This window comes from Coloeus monedula (genome assembly GCF_965178545.1).
Source record: "Coloeus monedula genome assembly, chromosome: Z".
NCBI lineage: Eukaryota > Metazoa > Chordata > Aves > Passeriformes > Corvidae > Coloeus > Coloeus monedula.
This window is the reverse complement of record NC_138822.1, coordinates 73,899,445-73,924,906: the sequence shown is the minus strand read 5'-3', so window position 1 is coordinate 73,924,906 and position 25,462 is coordinate 73,899,445. Positions and strand designations below refer to the sequence as shown.

At 41.1% G+C, this 25,462-nt stretch overlaps 1 protein-coding gene across 3 annotated transcripts in view; it reads left to right on the top strand.

The window, feature by feature from the left end:
• Positions 1-25,462, top strand: part of RAI14 (retinoic acid induced 14) — an 86,811-nt gene that overhangs the window by 39,553 nt on the left and 21,796 nt on the right. For all 3 annotated transcript variants that reach the window (XM_082301315.1, XM_082301313.1, XM_082301314.1), the window contains exon 3: positions 8,195-8,325. In XM_082301315.1, coding sequence (XP_082157441.1) covers positions 8,195-8,325 — 131 coding nt within the window. The remainder of the gene's footprint in view (positions 1-8,194; positions 8,326-25,462) is intronic.

The following is a 25,462-nucleotide window of genomic DNA, read 5'->3' as shown; positions in this document are numbered from 1 at the left end:
GTGAACTGTGTCACGTTCTCTTGGCCTCCCTTGCTGACTTTTGCTCTCAGGCTCTTCGCTTTCCTACTCTTACAGAAATGAAGTCTTGCAGTTGGGTTATGAAGAGGCTGCTTTTCTGTGCTTTAACTGTGGATGTTCCCTTCCTGACCTTATGGCTACTCTGCATTCAAAGCCGGACTGAAACTGTGAAACTAACCACAGGGTTTTTTTAGAAAAAAGCAAACAAACAACAAAGCAAACAAAAAGCAAACAAATTAAACCACTCAAAAAACCCAACCAAATCCCCACCAAAACAGACAAAAAACACCCAAGAAACTCACACACAAGAAATACAGATTTCTCAGCAATACAGCAAACTTATTTCCACTTTCATTTCCCTCTTGAGTGTTCTTGGAGCACAGCTCACAAACCTGCTGCAAATTCCAGTCATCATTTAAGCAAAGACCACACTAACTTTTTTCTACATCTTCCCTCCCCCCACACGCCAGTCCCCAGACTTGCAGTCTCAGATGACCATTTTAGTCAGGTCATCTTTCCCCTTCTCTGCTGGTGAAAGACCCTTTCATTTCACAGCCTGTGGCCCCCTTCTGCCGGGAAAGTTTCCGGGCAGCCTCACTGGCTGATAGAAGTGCCCTGCTGAGTGACGTGCTGTTCAGTTGCATTATTCTGGGGTTCAGCATGAAAAAATGGTTTTCTTGGATAATAATCACTTCTTTATCTACAGAAGCTACCCAGTGAATGGGTAATTATCAAGGTTTACTGACAATCTGCCGTTAGTCTTTTGTTACCATTCCTTGTTCATTCACTCCAACTGCTTCCTGCCTTCCCTGTCGTTCTTTTTATCTCCAATTCAAATGGAATTCATGGTCTGACACAAATATAGTCTGCAGTACCAAACAGACCTCATGCAATTCACATGGCCAGTTACCCCAACTAGGCACCATAGCTCAAGAAGCAGGAGGAGGGCAATGAATTGATGCTTCTGGTTGTGAGATGTGCAGGTGTTACTTGCATTGCTCCTGTTTCCACCTTTAAAGAATGGCATATGTAATCTTGTGAGCTGCAAATGTTTTGTCTTCTTATGTAAATATAATTAATGTTATTAGCCATCAGTCATATAAAATAGGCAACATGGATGGTCAAGTGAAGCTGGAAAAGACACTGTTGCAGCAATTAGTGACGTTTAGATAATATCACTATGAATTACTTTGAAAGCCATTGTCACAGCTTGCTTTTTTGACAACATAATTAGAGGTCTAGACCTTACTTGTGGTGAAGTTAATGAGCACAGCATCTTTTGGCATGGCCTTTCAGGGCACTGCCTCGGTCGAGAGCAGTGCAGCAGAGGTCAGCTCGAAGTGCCACTGTGCTGTATCTGCACTGAGGGCAGGCTTTGGAAGTCACAGCAAGGAGCTGGAGCTGCAGCAACTGAAAGGAGCCCGGGAGGCAACAGCTCCTGGCATCTGCTGAGCTCTGAGTGTCCTGGGAGATGCTGCTGCAGATTGGAATAAGCTGCTGCTGATAAGGTCAACAACATCCTGCCCTTCTGCAAGTAAGATTTCCACTCCCACTACCCAAGCTTGCTGCTGATAAATACAGTCTGTAAATTGCAGTTGTTAAGGCCGGGAAAGGTGTAGGCTCCTTACCTACATACTACTGACTCCTAGGTTATAAGTGTTTTCAGATAAGCCATTCTTTTGAGAAAACCTGTCATCTGTTGTTTTAACTTCAAGGGATGTTTTGTTTAGTGAATGCATTCAGTACAATAAGATTGTTCTTGTTTTTAAAACTCTCTTGGGAAGTCCAGCACATGTGGACTTTTGTGCATGACCTTGTGATGCAGTGGTGTTCAGTGTCTCTGCCATGCGATTGTTTGTGACGCCAGTCTTTAAGTATTCCTTTCCTTTTCAGACACTGAGTTGCTGAGTTTGAAATTATCAGGAATTTCAGTTTGCTACTCAGCTTCCCTGCAGTTCTGATTTCAGCGGAGATAACATAACTCTGTCTCCAGCAGGTTTGCAACAATGCAAGGTCACTTAAATCATCTCCTGTAGGCTGCATGCCAAAGATAAAGAAACAAAGTTGTTGCCAGTTAATGTTTGCTCAGGTATTTGCTCATGGAAAATGTTGTACAAGTGCTAAGTAGAACTATCACCTCTTGTTATACATTATTTCTTGCATGATATGTGCTGGTAATCTCAGACAATTGAGGCTTAATATCCTGATATGGTGGTGATGAAAGAAAGAATAGGTACCTTTTTTGAACGTGTTTTGATTCCTCAGCTTCTCTTCTGGAAAGGAAATTGTTCACTTTGTGACAGAGAAAACAATGTATAAAATAGGTAGTGCAAGCTTTAACGATGTAGGAAAATAAGCTTTGATATGAAGGTTTCTCTTCGGACTCAAATTCTGTCAACTTGTCAACATATTGTGTGTGATCCCAAATATGAAGGATTTTTGCTGGATCGTTTCAGCCCCACGAGTATGATAAGTACTTTATTAGTATTTTGCAATGATAAAATTGGAAATAAATTGTGCACAGAGGGAGCTTACAGGAGACTCAACAGCTGTCTGTGCAATTGCTGTCGGTGACTGCTGCCGAAGTTTGTGATGGAGCCGTGGCTTTGAGAGGTCATCTTGATGGTGATCACTGAAGACGCTGTGAGCACTCTGCATGGGCCTTTTTTAATCATTAATCAAAAACTGGTGGTGTAGATCACGTCAATCAAGTTCTCAGCCTCACTTCATTAGCACCAACCATGCAGTGCCCTGTGTAGGAGTGGCTTTCCATCCTAACCGTGGCTACCTCTTTCCTGCCAGCTCCTTTCTCAGGTTCCTGAGTGTTTCAGTATGAAAAACACTGAACTGTTACCAGAGAGTTGCTACCAGAGAGTGAGGCCCTACAGCACATTTTTCCATCTCAAAATTGAAAATCAAGAATAGAAAGCGTGCTTGAGAGGGATGTTCAATGCCACCTGATGTTTGGATTTTAGCATGCCATCCATTCAGCTGTCACTATTGCACCTTAGGATTTATGAGGGATGACAGACTATCTGGTTCCCTGCACATTAATAGGAAAATATTTACTATTTTTAGGCATGACTGAAAAACACCTGCTTTATGCAAAAACTTGCACTTCTTGAGCTTTGATCAGATTTTCTTTGTCTCTGCATATGTAATACTCATTATTGCTACCTATATTGAGCGCTATACACGTTTAAAAAAACCAAAACAAACAACAAACCAACTCTTCCCCCTTGCCCAAACCTGAAGTAGTACTGAGTGGAGCACTGGCTGTGGTCTGTGAAGATGAAGTGTGTGTTTCATCAGTTTTGCATGTGTTCACAAACCATTGTTATTGCAAAATGTTAATTGTTTGAAGGAAGGCTGTTGATATCTGTTTGGCATGTGGCCTACAGGAGTGGGGGGTGTGTGTAGGGTGGGGGTGGAGGTGAAGAGAACTCACATGTGCAGTCTTTTCCAGGATTAGATTCTTCCAAATTAATTACACATATGTGTTTATCTCTATGCTGAGATGCTCAGGTTTGGGTTTTTTACTTGAATGCTACATACTCAGTTGACTAATTTGTGTATTTGCAGCAGTCTTAATGCAAAGCAAGCAAAAAAAAAATCTCCAAACAAAACAAAGCAGAAGAGCCCCCAGCTTTATTGGTGATGAAAAGTACCTGCTTAGCTGTTGGTTTTGTTGCTCTTGTGCTACAGTAAAAATTTCCCTGAAGACTGTACTACTATTTTGTGCTAACCTTGAGTTTGAAGTGCTCTACATGGGTTGGCTCTGAATGCTGCACGTGGAGACCTCTCTGACATAAAAGAAAACATCCTTTTTTGTTACCTGAACGAGTGGTATAACAGAGCTGGAACTTCCCAAGGGATGTGTCGTGGATGGTGCCGTGCTATTTGGATGAGATCTGAAAGCAAGGGAAGTGAGGAATCTTGTGATAGAGGAAACAGGATGTGGCATAGAGCTGAAGAAGGGGCCTTGCAGAAGTGTCTGGACAGCTTGGAAAGGTGGAATGGGATGGTTTGGGGACTGCAGTGGAGGAAGCTTGATGCAGTTGGTTTATGCAGTTCAGGTCCCCAGTTATGCTGGCCATCCTGTACTCCTGGCAGGAGAGAGCATCTCCCATGTGCAGGTTTTCCAGGATAGACAAATGCTGGTGCTGCATGATGGGTGTCAGTTCAAGGTGGCTTTTACCCTGAACAGTAACAAGCAGTACACCCATGTTTTGCATCATCCCAACCTCCCAAGAACTTGGTGTATGCTTGATGATGTGTGACTTGTGGGGTCAAAACCAGGCTGGTATTACAAGAGCTTCCAAAAATGTGTGTAATGCAACAGCCCCTGCCTCTGTTCAGAAGTCTGTGTTTTCTGATCTGCTATGGGCAGCAGTGCCTGTGCAATATTTGATTGCATGAGGCATTTTAAGCACCCTGACTTAAATGCCTCCTACTTTCTTGCCAAATCCTGGGCACAGCATCCTCCTGGATGTCATATGTGTTCTCTGTCCTTCTAGATTTTTCTTCCTCTGAAGAACATGGACAGTAAGGCCACAATTCCCTATTGAAATGGCTGCTTTTGAGAGTCTATTGTGTGCCATTTATTTTATTAGCTGTACCTTTAGTTTTTGGAATGCATTGTACAATGCTGGTCTTTTGAGTGCAATGGGGAAGAAAAAAACCAGTTTGATCCTGTCAGAGGAATACTTGAACAACAGTTGATGCCTGCATACTTGTTTCTTCTGTGTGAACAGATTTATGCATAATTTCATTTCAAAAATAAAATTAGGTCTGTAAATAGATTTATGTAACTTGCATAAAACTGATATTTCATCTACAACGACACATTATTGATGCCTTAGAATGGAATCTTTATTGCTTTAATGAAAACATGAATAACTTTATGTGAGCAATAGAGTGTGATGGCTTTTAAACATCTTAGGTAGAACACAGATATTTTAGCTTATAAATAAGCATAACTCTGCTGTGCAGTGATGAAGAGAAACTGCATGTATCCGTTTGTTTTCCAGGAGTAAAACAAAGTTTCAGGTACAGTAGTGTTACAGATGTTAAACATGCAATTGCAAGAGTTAATATAAATGGATTTAGATATGTGACAATCTTCAGAATTACTCATTCCTTTAACATCTCTGAGTCACAATGCTTGAAAGAAGAGACGCTAGTTAGATATAGTACTGAAAACAGGAATCTAAAATGACTGCCAAATACAGATATAGCCTAGCCACCAGCCTCTACCACTTTCCTCTAAGCAGGAAAAGAAATTAATTATCCAGCTCTGTGTGAAAAAATAAAGAAATGTACACTGATAGCCTTTCCCTGACACTGAGATACCTCTGATATTATCGAGTGTGTTTTCAGGGTCACTTAATGGCTTGTCCAAGTTCAGTTCTATTTATTTCTGAAGTATGATGGAATCTTTTTAGCTGTACAGATAATTGAGGCATCATTAAGTCTTTCCTTAATTGTGTTTGCGTGAGTGTTCATTTTAGGATACCAGAAAGGATATGGTTGAAAACTACAGTAAAGATGAGTTAGAGCATCTGTTCTTGCAAAAGAATGATTCCATATGTCACAAAATGTTTTACTGTTAGCATGAACATCACTCTGCACCATCAGAATCACTTCCGGAATACGCCAGGGTCCTCCCTTCAGTATCTATCTCCTCAGTGCAGATTCCATACTTTGTAAAACCTGAGGGGTAATTTGGGACCCAACTATATCAGTTCTTCTTTCGTCTGGGATTTTAATGATAGTGTAACTATAGATGGATATAGTTACCACAGCAGCTTTTCAAAGGAGAAATTGACACTTTATCTCAGATATTTCTTAAATTTGGGAGTCAGTACTAGTGTGCTTACTTGCTTGTATCAGAACATTGAGTATTGAATTATATGTCAATAATGTTTCAATTTAATAGCTGACTATTGTAGGAATATTCATGAAACCGCTTCTTGAAGATGTGGCCATTTTTGTACTACAGAGCTGAATGTTATTCTGAAAGCTGTTCTGCCAAGGATTTACAGCAGACCTTAATCTTAACATTTTCCTGTAGTTTATTCTGTTTCATGTTTCAGAAGTAAACTGGTGATTTCAGGTCAGGAAAAAAATCTTAAGTTAGGTGTTGTGGTTTTTTTCTTCAAAGCATAGGTTAGTATTGGGTTGGACGTGTGTGTGTGCTGTGTGTAGATAAAGGCTGATTCATCAAATAGCCCATATTTAAATATCTCATATGACTGAATAATAAAAAAGCTCAGAAACAGGTCAAACTGCAAAACAGGAGACAAAATATACTGTCAAATAAAGAGTGTTAACTTTAAAGGTTTTTATTTACAAGTAAGATTTTTTTTTTTTTAAACATCTGCTTTTAATAATAGGCTGCCTTTAAAGCATGAAATTCCCCAAAACCAGAATAGGCAGTGAGTCTCATTTTGGGTGGAACCTGCTGCTTGGCTGGCCACTCATTGTCATGGAGTCGAAATATTGCTTAGAGAAACAATTTTTTTTTTGCTGATGTAATTAGTGCTCTAGAGTCTACAGAAGTTTATTTCAGCGCTATAAGGATAAAGACTAAAACCTGCAGGATGTGCACTGACCCACCAGTCATTCCACTGCCATAACAGACTGCAACTGCTCTGTCTGCATGCCACTTCCTTTGACACAGCAGCCGTTCATACTCTTGGTTCCAGGTGGTGTTCTTTCAGCTCTTGTCTACTCTCCTGCCCATACTGTGCTTTCCCTAATTTTTTTAAATTTTTTTTTAAATGCCTTTTTTTTAAGCTGGAACACTTTCCCCCTGTTCTGGTTTCTCAGGGTGTGAACAGCCTGTGGAGTTAGTTCATATCAGTGTGCATATCATACACTTTTCCTCACAAGCCCAGACAGAGAAATGTGAAAACTCTTATGTATCTGGAGGAAAAAAGTTTGTATAGAGCATCAGGACAAAGGAGGAAGCAGGGGGAGAGTGGTTTTTTATTGTTTTTTATTAACATGTTGTTAATAAAAACATACTGGTTTTTATAACATTTTCATGAGTATTTCTCAAGGTATGTATTAATATGAATTTAGTAATTCCAGGAGTTGTGTACAAATCAGGTGCTCATGAACAGGCAGTCATGCTGGAGATGAGCTGACTGGTGTCAATGAGAAAGCAACAGACTGTACTCTCCTGAGTGTAGCAGGATGCTAACACTGGTTCAAATGCAGCTTTTAACTGCACCAGATTGTTTTTCCTGGAGGCTGAATGCTGTTGTTGGTCCAGATTAGAATGCATGTGGGCAACTTTTGACTCCTTTTCCAGAGCTCATTTTTCTGTGATCATGTGGCTTACAGAAGGTTAACTGTCCTCTGTTTTCTTAGGATCTTGATAGACTCAACTTGGAGGTCTTTTAGAGGAAATAGACCATTGTCCTGAGCATTCAGAGGAGGAGGGAGAGTCATCGAGTTGGGAAGTCATGTCCTATTCCTGATTCAGCTGCTGAGAGGGATCAAAAAGATTTGGTGGATTAAGTTTGGAAAGATCAGAAAGTAGGGTGGTTTTCTTTTCTTTCAGTAGCACTATGTGAGTGGTTGGTTAGTTAGTTAGTTAGTTTGTTTTAAAGACCAACGAAAGGGATAAAAACCCCAGTAAAGCTAGTTACAGTCTGCAAAGGGCAGTGTCTTAACCCATTACCCCTCTATAAAATGTGAGCAGGGAAAAGCCTTTAATATGGAAAGTTTTGGCTGGCTTGGGTTGTTAGGGTGGGGTCTGGATAAGATGAGGCACCTCATTGCTTATCCCTGTGATGCATGTTGTGAAGGTCAGATGGGGCTCGGTACAGCTCTGAAATAGAAACCAGGACTAGAAAAATAAAGGAGAATTTTTGAAAATACAGTAAGAAAATATGGTATTTTCTTCCTGCACTACTCATCTACAGAGTTTCCAAGTTACAGTTCATCTTCAGGCATCGCTTAGGCCCTGGCTTAAGCCATTAAATCCTTGGGAACCTCTGCTGCACAGCTTGCAGATTACTTTTATGTGGCTTTCTCTGTTCCGTTTCTTTGGGTTGGGCTTTTGTTTAAGCTTTCAGTGGTGATAAATGTGTACAGGATCATTCTGGAGAGCCTGTACACAGAGGTGGTACTGATTATATTTCTCCTTTCTTTTCTTTTTACTCAGACCAACGAGTGGAATAAGAATGACGATCGGCTGCTGCAGGCAGTGGAGAATGGAGACCCTGAGAAAGTGGCTTCACTGCTGGGTAAAAAGGGAGCCAGTGCCACCAAACAGGATAGTGAGGGCAAAACTGCGTAAGTCCAACCAAAACTTGTGATTTAACTTGTGGAAAACCCCAGCCCTAGATGCACATGCCACTCCTGCGAATTAAAAACCAGGTACTACCCTGGAAATGAAGGTTTCTTTTTCTTCTGAAGCACAACACATTCTGGAAGTCTTGATTTGTAATTCTACATTTAAAATGCCATTTCAAAAGCATAAACCCACTGAGTTAACTTGAAGGTTAACAAATTACTGGGTAGGTTGCCACCATTTTAGGACAGGGTATTTTCAAATTTCATGGCACACTGAAGATTGTACAGTCCAAAAATTCTCCACCTTTGGGGCTATCTCTTCCCATGGACATTATTTTAATAAGACAGAAATTAAGATAGATTTTCATCCTAATGGGTTTGTCTGAACTGAAACTATAGTGACAGAGTTTAAAAACCCTTCATATGCTAAGAATTTGCTCAGTGTTCCTTGTTTTGATTGAAGTGTGGTAGTGAAAGTTTTGTGTAAACGAGATTCCTTTTGCACTTTCAATGTATTTCGTATATAGCATTTTCATCTTCTGTCCTTCCTCTTGTTCTCCTGCAAACATTCTGAATTGTGGAAGATAAAATATTCCACTAAGAAAACTACAGCCAAAAGATTGCTATCCTTAAACTTTCTTCCTTATTTCACAGAAGATGATTAAGTGGATAAATGAGAAATAGGCATCCTGTGACAACCAAAACCTTCATAAAATTCTGAATAGATGTGGTCAAAAGAAGACTTGGAAGGGCAGCACAAGGCAGTTTAGTCATGGGAAGGGCAGCACAAGGCAGTTTATACCAAACTATAAGTTCTAATAAATTACCTCTGGGTTACATTTATTGAGTCATGCTCTGCTTCTTTCTTGGTCTGGTTCAATTTCCTACATCTGCTCTGTTTCTGCTCTGCATCTGAGGAAACTGAGTGATGGATTCACTCATAATGACCTGCAATTTCTTACTGCAGAAGGCCAAGTCATCAATTACGTCAAGTGGGCTTTCTCCTCCATGCTTTAATCGGTTTTTAATTTTTAAAAGTTGCATACATATGTTTTTCTTTTGGCCATTGAATCTTTGTAATTATGGCTATATTTGGCATTTCATGTTTTTACAATCAACATAACTTCAGACTTGGGTTCTTAAGCTCTTCTTAAGCTGCACTCTGTACAGTGTATCCAGTGTAACACCTACTTTGCAAGTTTCACCTATAAATTGATACTATTAATTTTTCTAGGGAGCCTCCCAAGACTGAATTTATAGTATCTTTGAACTCTAAGAATGTAGCTGGGTATTGGTGCAATGATTTTTCAACTTCATGTGGATACAATAAAAAAATTCCCATTTTCATCCTTTATTTGCAGCTACTAAGAAGTCAGTAAGCATATATTTATATGAATGATGCTCTTACTAATAATGCAGTTGCAAATACTTTCAATTGCTTGGAACAAATGTGAGTTAGTGCTATAAAGATCTCTGCTTCTCCTTGTTCTGTGTGCTCATTTAACTGTCATTTACTTTTAACTTTTTTTTCTTTTTAACTTTTTTTTTTTCATGGTTTAAAAGACAGCTTGAGAGAGAAGAAAGAAAGGCAGCATTGCTGTAATGCAGAAATACAGCATGCCAACTCTCATTCTGTTCCCAGTGCTTTGGGAAATTTAGCAGGCCTGCTCAGGTTATTTCTGTCTATGTTTTGAGAGATAGAGACTGGCAGGTGTAGAAGCAATGACACTAACTTGGAGAGACATAGCTACCAAAGGCGGCTCAGAAATGTTCTCTAGCATGGCTTATTAATAATGGGCTGTATCTTTTTTGTGTTTTTATCACTCCAGAGTATTTTTTGGTGTGTACAAAATGGAGTGCAGCCATCATTTCTGTATAGACTTGTTTCTCCTATGTTTGCAGTGGGATGCCAGTTCTTCATTCCTGCTGTGTGTCTGGGTGCCTGACACAGCTGTTTTGCCTGGCCTCAGAAGCTCTGCTTAGAAGCACAGACCCTTCTGCAGCCCAGCACTGGGGTCTGTTGGTGTGCTGCAAGAGCATGGTGCTGGTTTGTTAGCTACCCTACCTGTAACATCAGTGACTCCTGTGCTGGGAAATCGTGATCTGCACAGGGCTTTTGGGGAGAGCTGTCCACCCCTGTGTTCAGATTTCATAGAATCACAGAATGGCTTGGGTTGGAAGAGACCTTAAAGATCATCTTGTTCCAATCCCCCTGCCATGCACAAGGACACCCACACTTGATCAAGTTGCTCAAAGCACCATCCAACCTGGCACTGAGCACTTCAGGAATGGTTTTTCCACAGCCTCTCTGGGCAACCTCTTCCAGTGCCTCACCTCTTTCACAGTAAAGAATTTCTTCCTGTTAGCTCATCTAAACCCACCCTTATTTTGGTTTGAAGCCATTCGCCTTGTCCTATCTCTGCATTTCCTTGTAAAAGGTCTCTCTCCAGCTTTCTTGTAGGTTCCCACTTAGGTACTGGAAGGTGCTACAAGGTCTCCTCAGACCCTCCTCCTATGAGCCTTACACATGGTAAATAAGGCAGTGATTGGTGACAGCCAACATGGCTTCAATAAAGGCAAATAGTGCCTGACAAATTTGATGGCCTCCTACAGCTGGGTTACAGCACTGGTGCATGAGGGAAGAGCAGCAATATCATCTGCCTGGACTTGTGCAAAGCACTTGACACTGTCCTGCAAAACACTCTTGTCTCCAGCCTGGAGAGACATGGATTTACAGGATGGACCAGTGCTCCAGGAGGGGTCTCATGAGGGCAAAGTAGAGAGGCAGGATCACCTCCCTTGACCTGCTGCCCCCAGAAGTATTTTGATGCAGAGCAGGATATGATTTCTGGGCGGTGAGCTGACACTGTCAGCTCATGTCCAGCCGCTTGTCCAACAGCATCCCCAAGTCCATCTTGGCAGGGCTGCTCTCAGTCCGTTCTCTGCCCAGCCTGTGTCTGTGCTTGGGTTTGCCCTGCCCCAGGTGCAGGACCATCCTTGTTGAACCTCGCGAGGCTCATGTGGTTTCATTGGTTACGTTTTAAGAAGTTATCTGCAGTGCTGTGTGGGAAGGGAGCTCTTTGGATGAGTGGTCTATTGATCCCTGCGAGTGTACATTGATTCATTTGTTTACAGAGTTAGGATGAAGCTGACTAACCAGAAGAACGTGATGGATTCAATTATGTAACAGACTGCATAATGTGATCAAAGACTTGGAATGTGCTTGAAAGCAAAAAGGAGAAACAATTACACATTGCAATACAGGCTTGTTAGCTCCATCATTGTTCCCTTAAGGTGTGACATATTTCTTTTAAGACTTTTCTTTCTCATTCTTTTTGCTAACAACCCTACAAACAAAATTTTCAGTATGGTCCTGATTTTTGAGATTTAATAATGTAGTGCATTATTTTAAACAGAAGGTGGAGAGGATAATTTTTCATGCTTAGAGAGGCACTTTTAAGTTCTTATTTTATAATCAGATGGCTTCCTATTATAAATGCTTGGACTGAGAGGAACAGAGACCAGAACTGAGGATTTTCTTTATTTGTCCTGTTGAGTACTGTATATATCATCCCACTGAGTCCTGCTATGATGTATTGCAGCTTTGGCTCAGTTTTGGACATTACCACCTAAATTTCCTCTTTGTGTCCTCTTTAGTCCCTGTCCCTTAGGACTTTTACTTTGTGACTTGTCTACGTGCAATAAAATAGAGATGCTTAAATTAATAAGATTTGGGTACCTCATTAATTTAGATATTAGTATTAAGGTAGGTATTTCTTAGAGATAATATTTACAAATTTTCATTAGGACGTTTAACTCCTCAGCAGTATCTCTTTAAAAAAAAGTGTTTAAAAAATACCTTGTCAGAGTAATGAAATTATGGTTTTTTAAGACTCACTTGACTTTCCACACCATCACCCTGCTTAAGTTCTTTCTATACACAATAAATTACTTTTAAGGCCATGGAGCAAATCCACCTTTGGCATAAGTTGACACAGTCCCATTGTTGCTCCCACTTGCATCGCAGAGACTATTGCCAAGCATAGTTGTAATAGAACCTATCTGGAAATCTGACTCTGTTGTTGTAGTCTTACTTTGCCAGATAGGTTCGTTGTTTTTTTCTTTTGGTCCAGCTTCCTTAAACAACAAAACGGGGCTTTCCAGCTTGGAATTTGATCATTTAAATTCACTTAAACTAACGAAAAAAGGGTTTTCAAAGAGATCCCTTTCAGGAGAGATAGGATTGGATTAATTCATGTGCTGCATTTTCCACAAGATCAAGTGTTCAAATAGGCTGTTATTTTAAGAAGCTACTCCATTATTGAGGGGAAGTGGAGAGACGAGGGTGAGGGAATGAATTTGGAAGGGATTTACAGTGTATAAATGATAGCACTTCCTTGTCCTGAAGTTATTTTGTCAGTGTGCCAATCCATTACTGCCATGTTTACATGTTTCTGCAAGGTACTAAACTAGAATTAAATGCTTTTGGCTGTTAAGTGAAAAAAATAGATCTCTGTACATTGTTTTAGAATTGCAATTGAATCAGCTGTTGTTTAATAAAATTACTCTGACAATAGTACAAAAAAAGCTTTAGAAACCTCTGCAAATTTGCTCTTTAAGGATTCTTTCACAAAACTATTGCCAATAGCAGTTAATAGAAAAGATATATTTTCATTTGAAAGAAAATGTTCATGTCTTCGAGGCTGAACTAAAAATAAATTTTGGAGCATATTCCAACTGCAAATACTTGATATTTATTATGTACATAGTATTCATTTTTGTTTTCTTCCTTTTGGATCTTACTGTATAAGGAGGTGGGGACAAGTGGCATGAAGAACATCACTTTTCAAAAAGTAGATAATGTTTTAATTACCTTTGAGAGAGAATGTTTCCTTGTATGTAATAATATTTACCTTAAAAGAAGCTATTGGAAGAGCACATAGAATGATAGAATAATCTGAGTTGGGTGGGGCCCCCAAGGATCATCAAAGTGCAAGTCCTGTCCCTGCACCAGACCCTCCAAGAGTCACACCATGTGCCTGAGAGCATTGTCCAAACATTTGGAATTCTGTCAGGCTGGTGCTGTGACCACTGCCCTGGGGACCCTGTTCAGTGCCCAACCACCCTCTGAGTGAGGAATCTTTTCCTGATATCCAACCTAAACTTCCTCTGACACAACGAGGCCATTCCCTCAGGTTCTATCACTGGTCACCACAGAGAAGAGATCAGTGCCTGCCCCTTTGCTTCCCCTCGTGAGGGAGCTGTAGCTGCAATGAGGTCTCCCCTCAGTCTCAGCCACCCCTCACACAGCTTCTCCTCCAGACCCTTCACCATCCTCCTGGCCATCATTTGGTTACTCTCTAATGGTTTAATGCCTTTCTTACACTGTGGCACCCAAAACTGCCCCAGCACTGGAGGTGAGGCTGCCCCAGCTCAGAGCAGAGCAGGACAATCCCCTCCCTTGCCCGGCTGGCGATGCTGTGCCTGATGCCCCCCAGGACAGGGTTGGCCCTCCTGGCTGCCAGGGCACTGCTGACTCGTGTTCAACTCGACCCAGAGCCCCAGGTTCCTTTCTGTGGCATCTCCTTCCCCAGTCTATACACACAATCAGGGGTGCCCCATCCCAGGTGCAGAATCTCTTGTTAAACTCCATACAGTTGGTGATTGCTGAGCCCTCTGATTTGTTGAGGTCTCTCTGCAGGGCCTCTGCCTTTTTTGGGAGTCAACAGCTCCTCACAATCATCTGCAAACCTACTTAGTATCCCTTCCAAGGTGTCCCACTAAGGTGTCCAAGTCATTTATGAAGATATTGGAGAGCACAGGGCCAAGGATGGAGCCCTGTGGAACCCCACAGGTGACAGGTCCCCAGTCTGGTGTTGCCCCATTCACTGTAACCCTTTGTGCCCCACCTATAAGCCAGCTGCTCACCCATCACATGATGTGTTTATCCAGCTGTGAGCTGGGCATTTTGTCTAGAAGGATCCTGTGAGAGAGTATCAAAAGCTTTGCTGAAATGCAAATAGATAAAAATAACTTTGGCTTCCCTTGATCAGCTAGGTGGGTTTCACAAGTCCTTGTCATGAATGGAAGTTAGGTTTCACAAGCAGGACTTTCCCCACATGAAGCCTCACTAGCTGTGATCAATGACTGCCTTGTCCTCCAGGTGTTTTTCAATACCTCCCAGAAGAATCTCTTCTGTGATTTTACTGGGCACTGCAGTGAGACTGTAATTTTCAGGGTCCTCCTTCTTGCTCTTTTTGAAAACTCAGACAACATTAGTCAGCTTCCAGTCAGCTGGGACCTCTCTGGATTCTCAGGACAGTTGAAAAGTCTTTGAGAGAGGCCTTGTGATGACATCAGCCAGCTCTTTGGGTATTCTTGAATGAATCCCATCAGGCCCTATGGATTTATAGGGATCCAGCTGGAGCAGCAGATCCCGCACAAGTTCATAGTCAGCTGAGCGTAGATCTTTCTCGCAGCCATGTCCTCCAGCTCAGGCCACTGGGGCCCCTTTAGCCTGTTGTCAGTGTTGAAGACAGACATTACACATTTCTGCCTTGACCATGTCCCTGTTTGCGAGGTGGCCATCCTCATCCTATAACAGGCTGGTCTTATTTCTGCCCTGCATTTTGCCATTAATGTATTTAAAAATAACCCATTCAGTTGTCCTGCACGGTTCTGAGCAGCTTCAACTCCAGTTGAGCTTTGGCTGCATGAATTTTCTCCTTGCAGTGGCAGCAGCATCTCTGTATTCTTCCTGTATCACGACCCACACCACAAGGTGGACATAAACCTTTTTTCACCTTATTTCCAAGCTCATTGCTTAGCCAAGCTGGCCTTCTGCCTCATCTGCTTGACTTCCAACTCTTAGAATTCCCTGCTCCTGTGCCCTTAGGAGCTGATGCTTAGAAAGTGACCAGCATTGATGTACCCCAGCACATTCAAAAGTATATTCCAAGGCGGCCCTACTCACTAATTCCCTGAGCAGCCTGATGTCCACTCTCCTCACGTCCAGGGCTGGAGGTTTGCTGTCACTTCTCCTCCTGTCAACAGAGATTCTAAACTTGATTGCTTTATCGTCTCTGTGGCCAAGATGGCCACCAGTCTCCACTTCACTCATGAGACCCTCTCTGTTAACAAGCCACAAATCACCTTTTAATAGCCAGCACCGTGCAGCCGGGGCATAAGTCCAGTGGAGAGTGGAGACTGACAGTGGACAATCAAGGCCTGATCAAAGTCACACCATCACTGGGTGCTGCTGTGCCCAGCATGCTGGAACTGCAGTATGAACTGGAGGCCAAGGCAGCAAAATGTCATTGTCCACCACTGACATTGCCAATGTGTTTTTCTCCATTCCTCTGGCAGCGGAGTGCAGGCCTCAGTTTGCCTTCACCTGGAGGGGCGTGCAGTACACCTGGAACTGACTGCCCCAGGGGTGGAAGCACAGTCCCACCATCTGCCATGGGCTGATCCAGGCTGCACTAGAAAAGGGTGAGGCTCCAGAACATCTCCAGTACATTGATGACATCATTGTGTGGGGAAACACGGCAGGGGAAGTTTTTGGTAAGGCAGAGAAGATGATCCAGATTCTCCTGAAGGCTGGCTTTACCATAAAGCAAAGCAAGGTCAAGGGACCTGCCCAGGAAATTCAGTTTTAGGAGTAAAAGGGGAGGATAAAAGTCATCAGATTCCAGTGGGTGTGGCCAACAAAATAGCTGCTATGTCCCTGTCAACCAGGTAGAAGAAAAGACAGGCTTTCTGAGGCACTGTGGGTTTTTGGGGAATGCATATTGCAGAGCACAGTCAGATTGTCAGCCCTCTCTATCAAGTGACATGGAAGAAGAACGATTTCAAATGGGGTCATGAACAACAAGAAGTTTCTGAACAATTCAAGTGGGAGATTGCCCATGCAGTAGCCCTTGGGCCAGTCAGAACAGGGCAGGATGTGAGGAATGTGCTCTACACTACAGCCGGGGAGAATGGTCCTTCCTGGAGCCTGTGGCAGAAGGGACCTGGGGAGACTCAAGGACAACCTCTTGGGTTATGGAGTCTGGGATACAGAGGATTTGAAGCCAGTTATACCCCAACTGAGTAAGAGATTCTGGTAGTTTATGGAGGGGTTGAGCTGCCTCAGAAGTGATGGGCACCGAAGCAGAGCTAAAAGTCATCCTGCCGGCTTTACATATCACTGAATGAGAGAAAAGGACAGTGCTCTACCTCTACACTGACTTGTGGATGTTGGCAAACACTCTGTGGGTGTGGCTGGACCAACAGAAAAGGACCGATTGGCTGTGCAGATGGAAACCTATCTGGGCTGCTGAACTGTGGCAAGACATCACTGCCCAGGTAGAGAAGTTGGCTGTGAAAGTATGTCATGTAGATGCACATGAATGCAAGAGTCAGGCTGCTGAAGAGCTGTACATCATTGATTTGATCTCTGAGGAAAAAAAAATTAATTTACTTTTATCACAGTGTTTAATTTATGATGGTCCAGATGGTCGCAATAATGTCTAGGTTTCCAAATATGGACAAAGTAAGAAAGACCACCAGGATCTCAACCTTTGTTCTATCTCTAGCCAACAGATGGCTAAAATCTGGTTCTTATTCCAAAATTTCTTGTAAAGTTTATTTCCATGGGAGATCTGGGTGTAAAAGCTTTTGTCTCTCTAAATCTTTTCTGAAGTTCTTTTTAGGTTCAAATCATGATTGTTCATTTTTTGTCCCTTCCCCTGCCCTGCAGCATTGTTAGGGATGTAATTTAATTTAGATGTTGATATTAAGTTTCCTGAAAAATTGCTTTCTACTTTAGACAAATGCTCAGAAATGCTAATGAAACTCCAGGCCATGGTTGGATGAATCTGTCCACTGCCAGGATGCTATATTGGGCTAATTAACATTTTATTATGTTCAGTATGAGCTGATTGTTAATGTAGGGTGAGAGGGAATGCTTTTATCTCCACAACAGAGGAGCAATACTTAACTTTGATTTTATAATTTGGCAATACATGAAAAAATCCACATTGCCTACAAACACCACTGTATTGACAATCATGCAGGCTTTTAAATGAGATCCATGCAGTGGAATTTGTGACAGTGGTTTGTTCCAGGCTCTTGACTTAAACTGCATAGACCATTTCTGTTGGTTTTGAGCACATGACCCCTCACTTGACCCCTTCAGCTAGAGTTGGAAAACTTCATATTCCAGTTTTTAGTTCTTGCCTACAATTTTGACAGGATTTGAAATCAACAGCATCCAGGCTCTATTATACACATTTTTAAAGCAATTTTTACAAGACATTTTAGCATTTTTATACCTTCTTATTATTAAGGGAAAGAAAAAAGAGAAGGGGCCATCTTCTGAAGAGACAGAAATTAATCATCTTTAGTTGGATTTCAGTTACAATGATCCTAAATTTCTGGCAAACTGAAACTTTCTACATTATCTCTTTAGTGATTTCCTACGTTGTAAATCAAACAAATTCCATGTATTTAAAGAACAAACTCCCTATTCCATATAAAGTTCTCTGAGCATTGAGAAGCCTCCCAATGGATTTTGCATCTTACATACGTGGGGCTTTGTGCAGATGTTATCTAAAGTTCAAAGACAAAACAATCAGTCTGCAATTTCTTGTAGGAGACAGCTTGTGTCTTCTGTTCTGTGTTTGCTTTTTCACACAGCTGATGGCTATTCTTGAGAAGAGTTGTGTTTCATTGTCTTTTAGTAGGGCTGTCATCTCAGAGGGAAGCAAGTCCTCTTCTGAAGGGCCCTTATACTCATGTTTGGGTAGCCTGTGAGCCTCCTGCCCACGGGTAGGATCAGCCAAACCTGTAATGCAGCATCAGGCAGCCGCTGGAATTGGCTGTTAAAGCAGCTCCATTTGCAGAGTTGCCAAATACCCAGATTTTGCCAGACCTGGCCAGCTTTCAACAAGTTTGTCAGTTGCTTGGATCAGAGCACGGCCTGGATGGTTGGAAGTTTTTGTATGCCTGGGTTGAAACAGCTGCAGTTTGGCTCAAGTGGAGGCAAAACCCAGTGCCCCACTTTCCCGTGGGGAACGCTGTGGCTGCTCTCTGCACTTGTCCTATCTGAGCTGGCAGGAGAGCCATGAAGGAAGCATGCCTCTTGTGGGTTGGGCCAGAATCAGCCTCTGTAAGGCTGGAGGGGACAGGGTTAAGGCTGCAGTTGTTCTTCAGATTTGTATCTGCATAATGGGCTGCAGTTGTTTTACATGTTTTTCAAAGACTTATGCAACCAAATGAGCTGTATGTATAGATTTTAATTATACCCACTGGCTGTTACTGGCTTAAAAATGTACTCTAATCTAGGAAGGGGAGTAGACAGCCAAAACAGAGCAATGTGCAAATGTTGAATTTACTTAATTTTTTTTTAAACTTTGAACTGAGGTCTCAGGCAATAGACTGTGATGGTGGCTGCTTATTTATTGGACTTATGTTTCAATCTGTTTTCTGCTACCTTCTTTACAGGTGCAGTCTGTGTTAGGAAACTGCTGAAAAGTAGCTGGAAACTAACTGAAAAAGGTAGAAAAAGCTCTGAAGTTGCATTTTCCTGCACAAGACTGTGGTCCAGTCCCTACTCCTCTTCAGAAATATGGAATCTTAAGTAGTATAGTTACTATGAAATACAAAATAAAAATGATATTGTCATAATAATCTAAAGAGTTTATTTTAAAAAATAATAAAGAGGTCATATTAATGAGTGGTCTTTGAGGAATGTGTTATAAGTAGATTAATTAGTATGTGTACATATTATTGCACTTGCTTTGTAATTATCCTATGAAGTAAGAGAAGTTCACTTTGTACAGCTTAATAAAAAAAAGTAAATCCAAACTGTTGCTTCAAATCTGAAGAGATGGGAAGTACTATGAGTGTAAAAGGTACAGAAACATGAAGCACAACACATAACCCTGAGCCATCCTTTGTCAATGTCCCTCAGGTTCATAAGGATATACATACTCATCAGTTCTTGGAGCACTAAGTGCAGTTCTTAAGCCTTGCTGGATTTTCATGCTACAAAAATATTTGGGTTTAGATTAACCTTTACTCAACTGCTCTCACTCTTTCCAGCCTTTTCCTGGCCTCTTGTTATGCCAACACAGTTTGGGATTTTGTTGCTCTAATATTCATGACTTTCCATATACTGTGGTGATTATTTGCAATTGCTGACCCACAGACAGCAGTACCAAGTGAGTTGTGTTGGAGGATAAAGGTCAGGGGAGACAGTAATCATTGCTCTCATTTTTGGGCTTAATTTTAACTTTGAACTCTGTTGGGTCTTGAAAGGGCTGAAAGTGGCTAGCTGGTTTTATCCACCTTCATGAGGAAAGTCATCTTGACCTGGGCACATCCTCAGGGATTTTACCCCTAAAAAGATGTTGTGCCAGAAGGCAGGTACATGGAGAAGGTAACTGTGCACCTGTTTGGACTTTATATGTGGGATGTGGTCTTCAACTATCAGAAGGAATCTTCCTTACTTGTCTGCCTTCCTTATCCCTCAGTACTTGTCTTTGGAGGCTCAGGCCACACTGCACAGATTTCTGGGCTCTTTAAGCTTTTTGAGAATTCATCGTTTGTTGTACTTTGTTAATTTTCCTGCCCTACAACTCCAAAAATAAAAGAAGTATGTCAAAACTACAGACTTTCTGTCAACACCTAGGAGTGCCCTGAAGCTTCTGCTTGCAGAATCTCTGTTGCATTTTGCTGACATTAGTTACTGAGGAATTTTAAATAGACACTGTGCAAGAAACTTTATGTGATAAATCTAAATTGTGAGCACTTAAGTTTACAATTAATGGTACATGGAAGGGAAGTCCATACATTTCAGACTTGAAATGGGAGTTTGTGTTACTGTGGTAATAGAGTTTGCCAAAGAAAACTCTCTATGAAAATGGAACTGCTGGAGCACAACCTGAGAATGAAAAGTATAAAGCTGCTAGGGATCCCAGAAATCTCTCTGAAGAGCAGCTGGGTGGATATTTTGCTGAGTTTGAAGGCTAAAATCAGGAGTCTGTAGCTTGCCAGCTCCTGTGTTGCATGATGCAATTGTTTCTTTTCTAATAAGAAAACAGCCATTAAAGAGGCTTGCCTTTTATTAATGTCCTATAGCTTGAGGTGTGTATGATTGGAACTAGACTTTTCATGCTATGATGCAAAGCATGAAAACTGCATTTGTTTTGGTTTCAGTGGTGGATTTCTTGGTTTTGTTGTTTTTTGAAAGCTGTCCCAGAATGCAGGCTGACACAGAAGGTGGATGCAGGGTTTTTACCAGAGGATTCTGTGTGTACTGGGACAGGGCAGATGCCATCTCATGTTAAAACAGAAGGACACAGGCTGTGTGCAGCAGTTCACTTTGCAGTGGCTGGTGCTAAAGCGGGGAGAGGGGAAAATAATCTCACACAGCTCCTGGTAACTTCATAACTGCCTCTGTCAACTTCTTAAAATCTTGCACTGCACTCTAGAAGTTGTTTGCAGCAACTCATTGATTGAATGTTTTAAAACTCTGAAAACATAATTTTCCCAGCTTGTACTGGTGCCACCTCTGATATGAAAACAAAATGTATTTTCTCTCTTTTTCCTAAGACAATTTTTGCACTCTTTCGGCTTCATGTATGTGAATGACAGGATAATGACATGGACTGCCACCATTTTTGAAAAGCCACATTTTTTACAGTTACTATTGGGAGGAGATAAAATGGGTGCAGTGTGAAGCGGTAATTTTTATTTGTTTAAAGAAAATAATAAAAAACCCCAAAGAACTAGTAAGTATTGATAGTGATTACCTGTAGATGTCTGATTTTATTTAAGGCAGTCTGATCTGCCAAACATCTGTAGAGGTCCTCCATAATTAAATGATTGGTTCTCCTTGAGGCATGTATTGTCTCAAATGAGTGACAGTATCTTGATAATGCAGTCAGGAAAAGATGAAGATTTTTTTGACTTTCATGGTGAAACATCCATGGTTTAATTTTAGGTATAAGGTGAAATTCTATGTGCTGCTCCTTATTTTTCACAGACAGACTGCATCTGTGCTGTGTGATGAAGCAGTGGAAGGCAGCTTTGGTTTTCAACTGATTTTGTTCACTGTGCCAGCTCACCAGCCACACAGTGACCTACCTACCTGTGCTGGTGCAAGGAGGAGGCAGGACGCAGAGAAGGCTTGCAGAGGAAAGCAGAAACCTCCAGTTTCAGGACCATTCTGGGGCTTTCCCAATCATTTATTCTGAAGGTGGTAATTTTTCTATTATTAAGTTCAGGGTGTGTCAAAAAGGGCTTACTTCCAAGATTGTTTTAATGCTGATAAAATCTCAGGCCTTTCACAGGTCAGTAAACCGTATTCTTCTACAGTGACTGGTCATGGTGCCACACGTGAGAGGAAACCACATTGGACTTCCTCCTGTGTGACACCAGGTATTTTCTTCATGCACAGAAGGTGCTGCTCTAGTAGTGACTCATGGCCATTTCTCCTTCAGGTCAGGTCTCGGGAACTCTGGCATTTCTGCCACTCAGCCTGTGGTGGAAAGCAATCAAAAGCTAGATATCATCTACTGTGTTTATTTTAGCTGTTGTTTTTGAAGGAGGAGTTGAGGCCTTGAGGGATAGCAGTGTAAGCGAGGAGCTGCTTCTAAAATATATAAAAGCTCTAGTCAGTTCAGAAAGTCAGCCAGGTTATCAGTAAGTCACTTTGTGGTTGAGATAGCTGGTGAATTGCTTGCCTGTTTGATCTGGTAGTAGCAAAGCTTAAATGTCTTCCATTTATATATATATATATATTTTTTTTTTTTTTTTTTTTTAATCAGCAATACAAGGTCTCTAGGCAGCTCTGTATCTTTATTTTACTATTCTTGTTTGTTTGTGTGAAGGTATTGGTCGGTGGGGAAACTATAAATCATCAAACTGCTGGCAGACAAGTTAGACTTTTAAAAAGTCAACAAAGGGTTGACATCCATTAGAAAATGAAGAAGAGTGATCTGCCTTGGGGAGGGATGTTTTTACTCAAAATAAACCTTGACAATGAGTGTATATGAGTTCATAGTGTTTTTCAAACATTCTTGCACTTAAAATATTTTCAGAGCACTCCGATTAAAATGACAGAGAACAATAGTATTATATACTTGTATGTAAGTTTGACTGGGTTCCATGTTTGTCATAATAGGAAATAGCAAATACAGTATTCACTTAGCATCCATAATTCAGCCATGTCCTTTATTTGCTTTGGATTTTGGTAAGTAGTGTGTTGAACTACTTTCAGGCCCTGGAGAAAATCTGTGTTACAGAGAATGCTAATTCTGCCCAGAAAAAAACTCTGGAGCATGACCTTGCCAAACAGAGATTGAACCCTTTGATTTGGTATAATTTTTCTGCTTTTTTCCCCCTTGTTTTTCTTTCCACAAATGAAAATTTCCTTGTTAGAAGGTTACTGTCTTAAATTAAGACTTGATATTTATTTTTTTTTGATTTTATCATGTTCCGCTTTACTTTTGTGGCACTTCCCCTAGATATATGGACCACCCAGTTGTTTTAAGCCAGCTGTCAAAATAACATTCAGTAAGAGGATTTGCAGGAAGTAGCTCTGCAAATGGTTAAGCAGAGAACCTGAATATAGCAGACCCATGTCTTACTGCTAATACCACCTTAGAAATTGCCATCAGCTATAGTTTTACAGGTCTAACCCCTAAATGGGGATTGTTTCTGTTCTTCTACTTATGGTGTAATGATTTGTAAAGAAAAGTCTTATGTGAGCCGAGTACTAAAAATTAAAGTCCTTTTTCATTTAAGTTAGACTGACGTTTAAATAATTTCTGAAAACACTCATTATTGGTCTTTTGACAAAGACTGGCTCTATCAGAACTCTTGCGCTTTGTCTGTCAGATGCTGGTTAAAGAAGTCTTCATTCCCTCGCTGGCTTAATTTTGTAACCAAAATGTGGAAAAGGTCCTTTTCCCTGAATAAGGGATGGGCTTGTTTAGGACAGCTGTAAGTGTTCCACCGTTGACATCTCCTATCTGTTCTTAGATTCCTAAGAAATCTGCTGCTTCAGATTAGTTCAGGGATGTCATACACAGCTGTGCCCTCTGTTCAGGCAGCAAGTGTCATAAAAAACATATATCAATGTGGGATTTTTATGTAACATTTCAGGTCAAGAAATTTGAGGTCCTGACAAGATTTTGAGGTGATAGTCATGTAGCTGCTCTCCAACTGAACCTGAATCTCATGAAATGAGTTCACTCTTACTCTAAAGGCCTGTTTACACCAACTGGGCTTTGCATTCCTCACAACAAACATAATTTTTCACTTTTTCTCATTAAGGACTGAGTAATTATGAGACTTGTACGTTCCCAACAGGAAAAAATCAGTGTCAACCTAATGATCTTTCATCTGCTGCAGAGGTGGGTCTTGAACCACTGGGAGTGGTAGCTGCTCCTCTGCTCACTGAAAGGTCTCAATACAATAATAAAAGACCATCCTGCCCCTCAGGAAGAACAGAAATGTTTTACAGCAATAAAAGAAGTCTGTCTCAAATCAGTTCAGGCTGGGCTATCAAGATGTGGCTCTAAGTGGCAATAACATGCTTATCTATTGTGAAGGGAAAATGAATTATGTTGTAATGGGATTTTCAGCTGAATGAGAATCCAACCCTCAGTGTGGCCCTTGGTCCAAATCATTACATGCTTGTTTTTGTTTACCTAAGTCATTGCACAACCAGGAAATGGGAGGAAAAGTTGTTTGTTTTCATGTCAAGGAAAGTTTATTCATGGAAGATGCAAGTAAAATGGACCACTCCTTAAGGCGTCCAGATGGTGAGAACTCCAGTGTTTGGAAACCTGCAACTTTTCTTTCAAATGTTTTAGGAAATTATGTAGCTTGTAAAGAATTTTTCTGTACTGAAATGAATGTCTACAAGCTTCTTTGTTTCAAGAGCCTCCCTTGCTACATAGGAGTCCTCAGTATCTACTACTCAAACGTTTGGGTCTGTGGTTTTCTTTGTTTTGGGTCTGGTGTTTTGTTTGTTTGGGTTTTTCTAACTAAAAAAACCCAATCAAACAAAAAACAAACAAACAAACCAGGGGCTATTAACTTTAAAATCAGAATTGCCCCTTAATGGGGAGGTTTTGCCCAATACTCTGTAAATAGTTCAATTTAAATATGACTATAATAGGTTCACCCCAGTCTGGAGTCTTTCTGTTCTTCTCTCTGTTGAGCAGGACTTCTGTTTACTAAACCAGCAGTTAAGTAACTGTATCCCCCATTCCCTTCCAGTTATTTTGAGACTGTTAAGAAAAAATATCTCACTACAGGTTTATGTGAGAGATGGTAGCAGTACAATGATGCAGGGAGGAGACACACAGCAAGCAGCTCTTTGTGAAATAAAACATCTGTGTGTGTGATGACTTGTTGAGAACTGCCATGAGAGTTGTTTTTTTTTGGTGGGATTCATATGTTCATAGAAGCATAGCCTGAAAAGAGTTAATTTTTCTTTTCTCTGATACTTTTTTGCAGTCAGATTTTACCTAAATAAAACTCCTTTAGCACTTGCGTGTTCATGTTGCATTTGGCACCATCCTACACAGTCTGTCCATAAAACCTCAGTGCCCCAGATTTAGCCAAGTTATTATTATTCAGGTATTTATTATTACTATGAATATTGTCAAATGTAAGTTAGCCAAGTGCGTGCTTCACTATCTTCCTAATACATAAGTGAATTTGATTGTATTTTGTGTTTATACAAATGTATCTGAATATGTTTTGGTATTTGCTGGTATGTTGTGCTGGCTAAATTAGAGGTGTTGGAATTTGTCAGACTCCTCTTGTGTCCCTCCCCCAGTTATTTTCCCAGAGCCTGAGAAACCACTTCTTCCAAAGAAGAATGTTTACACAACTTTGCATTGGTCACCAAGTACATGAAGTTTTGATTTCGAATGACTGGAGAACAGACAGCAGCAGTGCTTCTTGTGCTCTTGGAAGCATTAACTCTTCAATTTGTTCATGGCAGTAGAATTCACAGGATGAATACAGGATACTTTTATATTTGCAGAGAAGGGTTGAAAGCTTAAGTGCTGCCTGTCTGCCATTTGCAATCAGCAGCAGCCAGTGTGGAAGGAAGGACTCCTTGTAGGAGGTG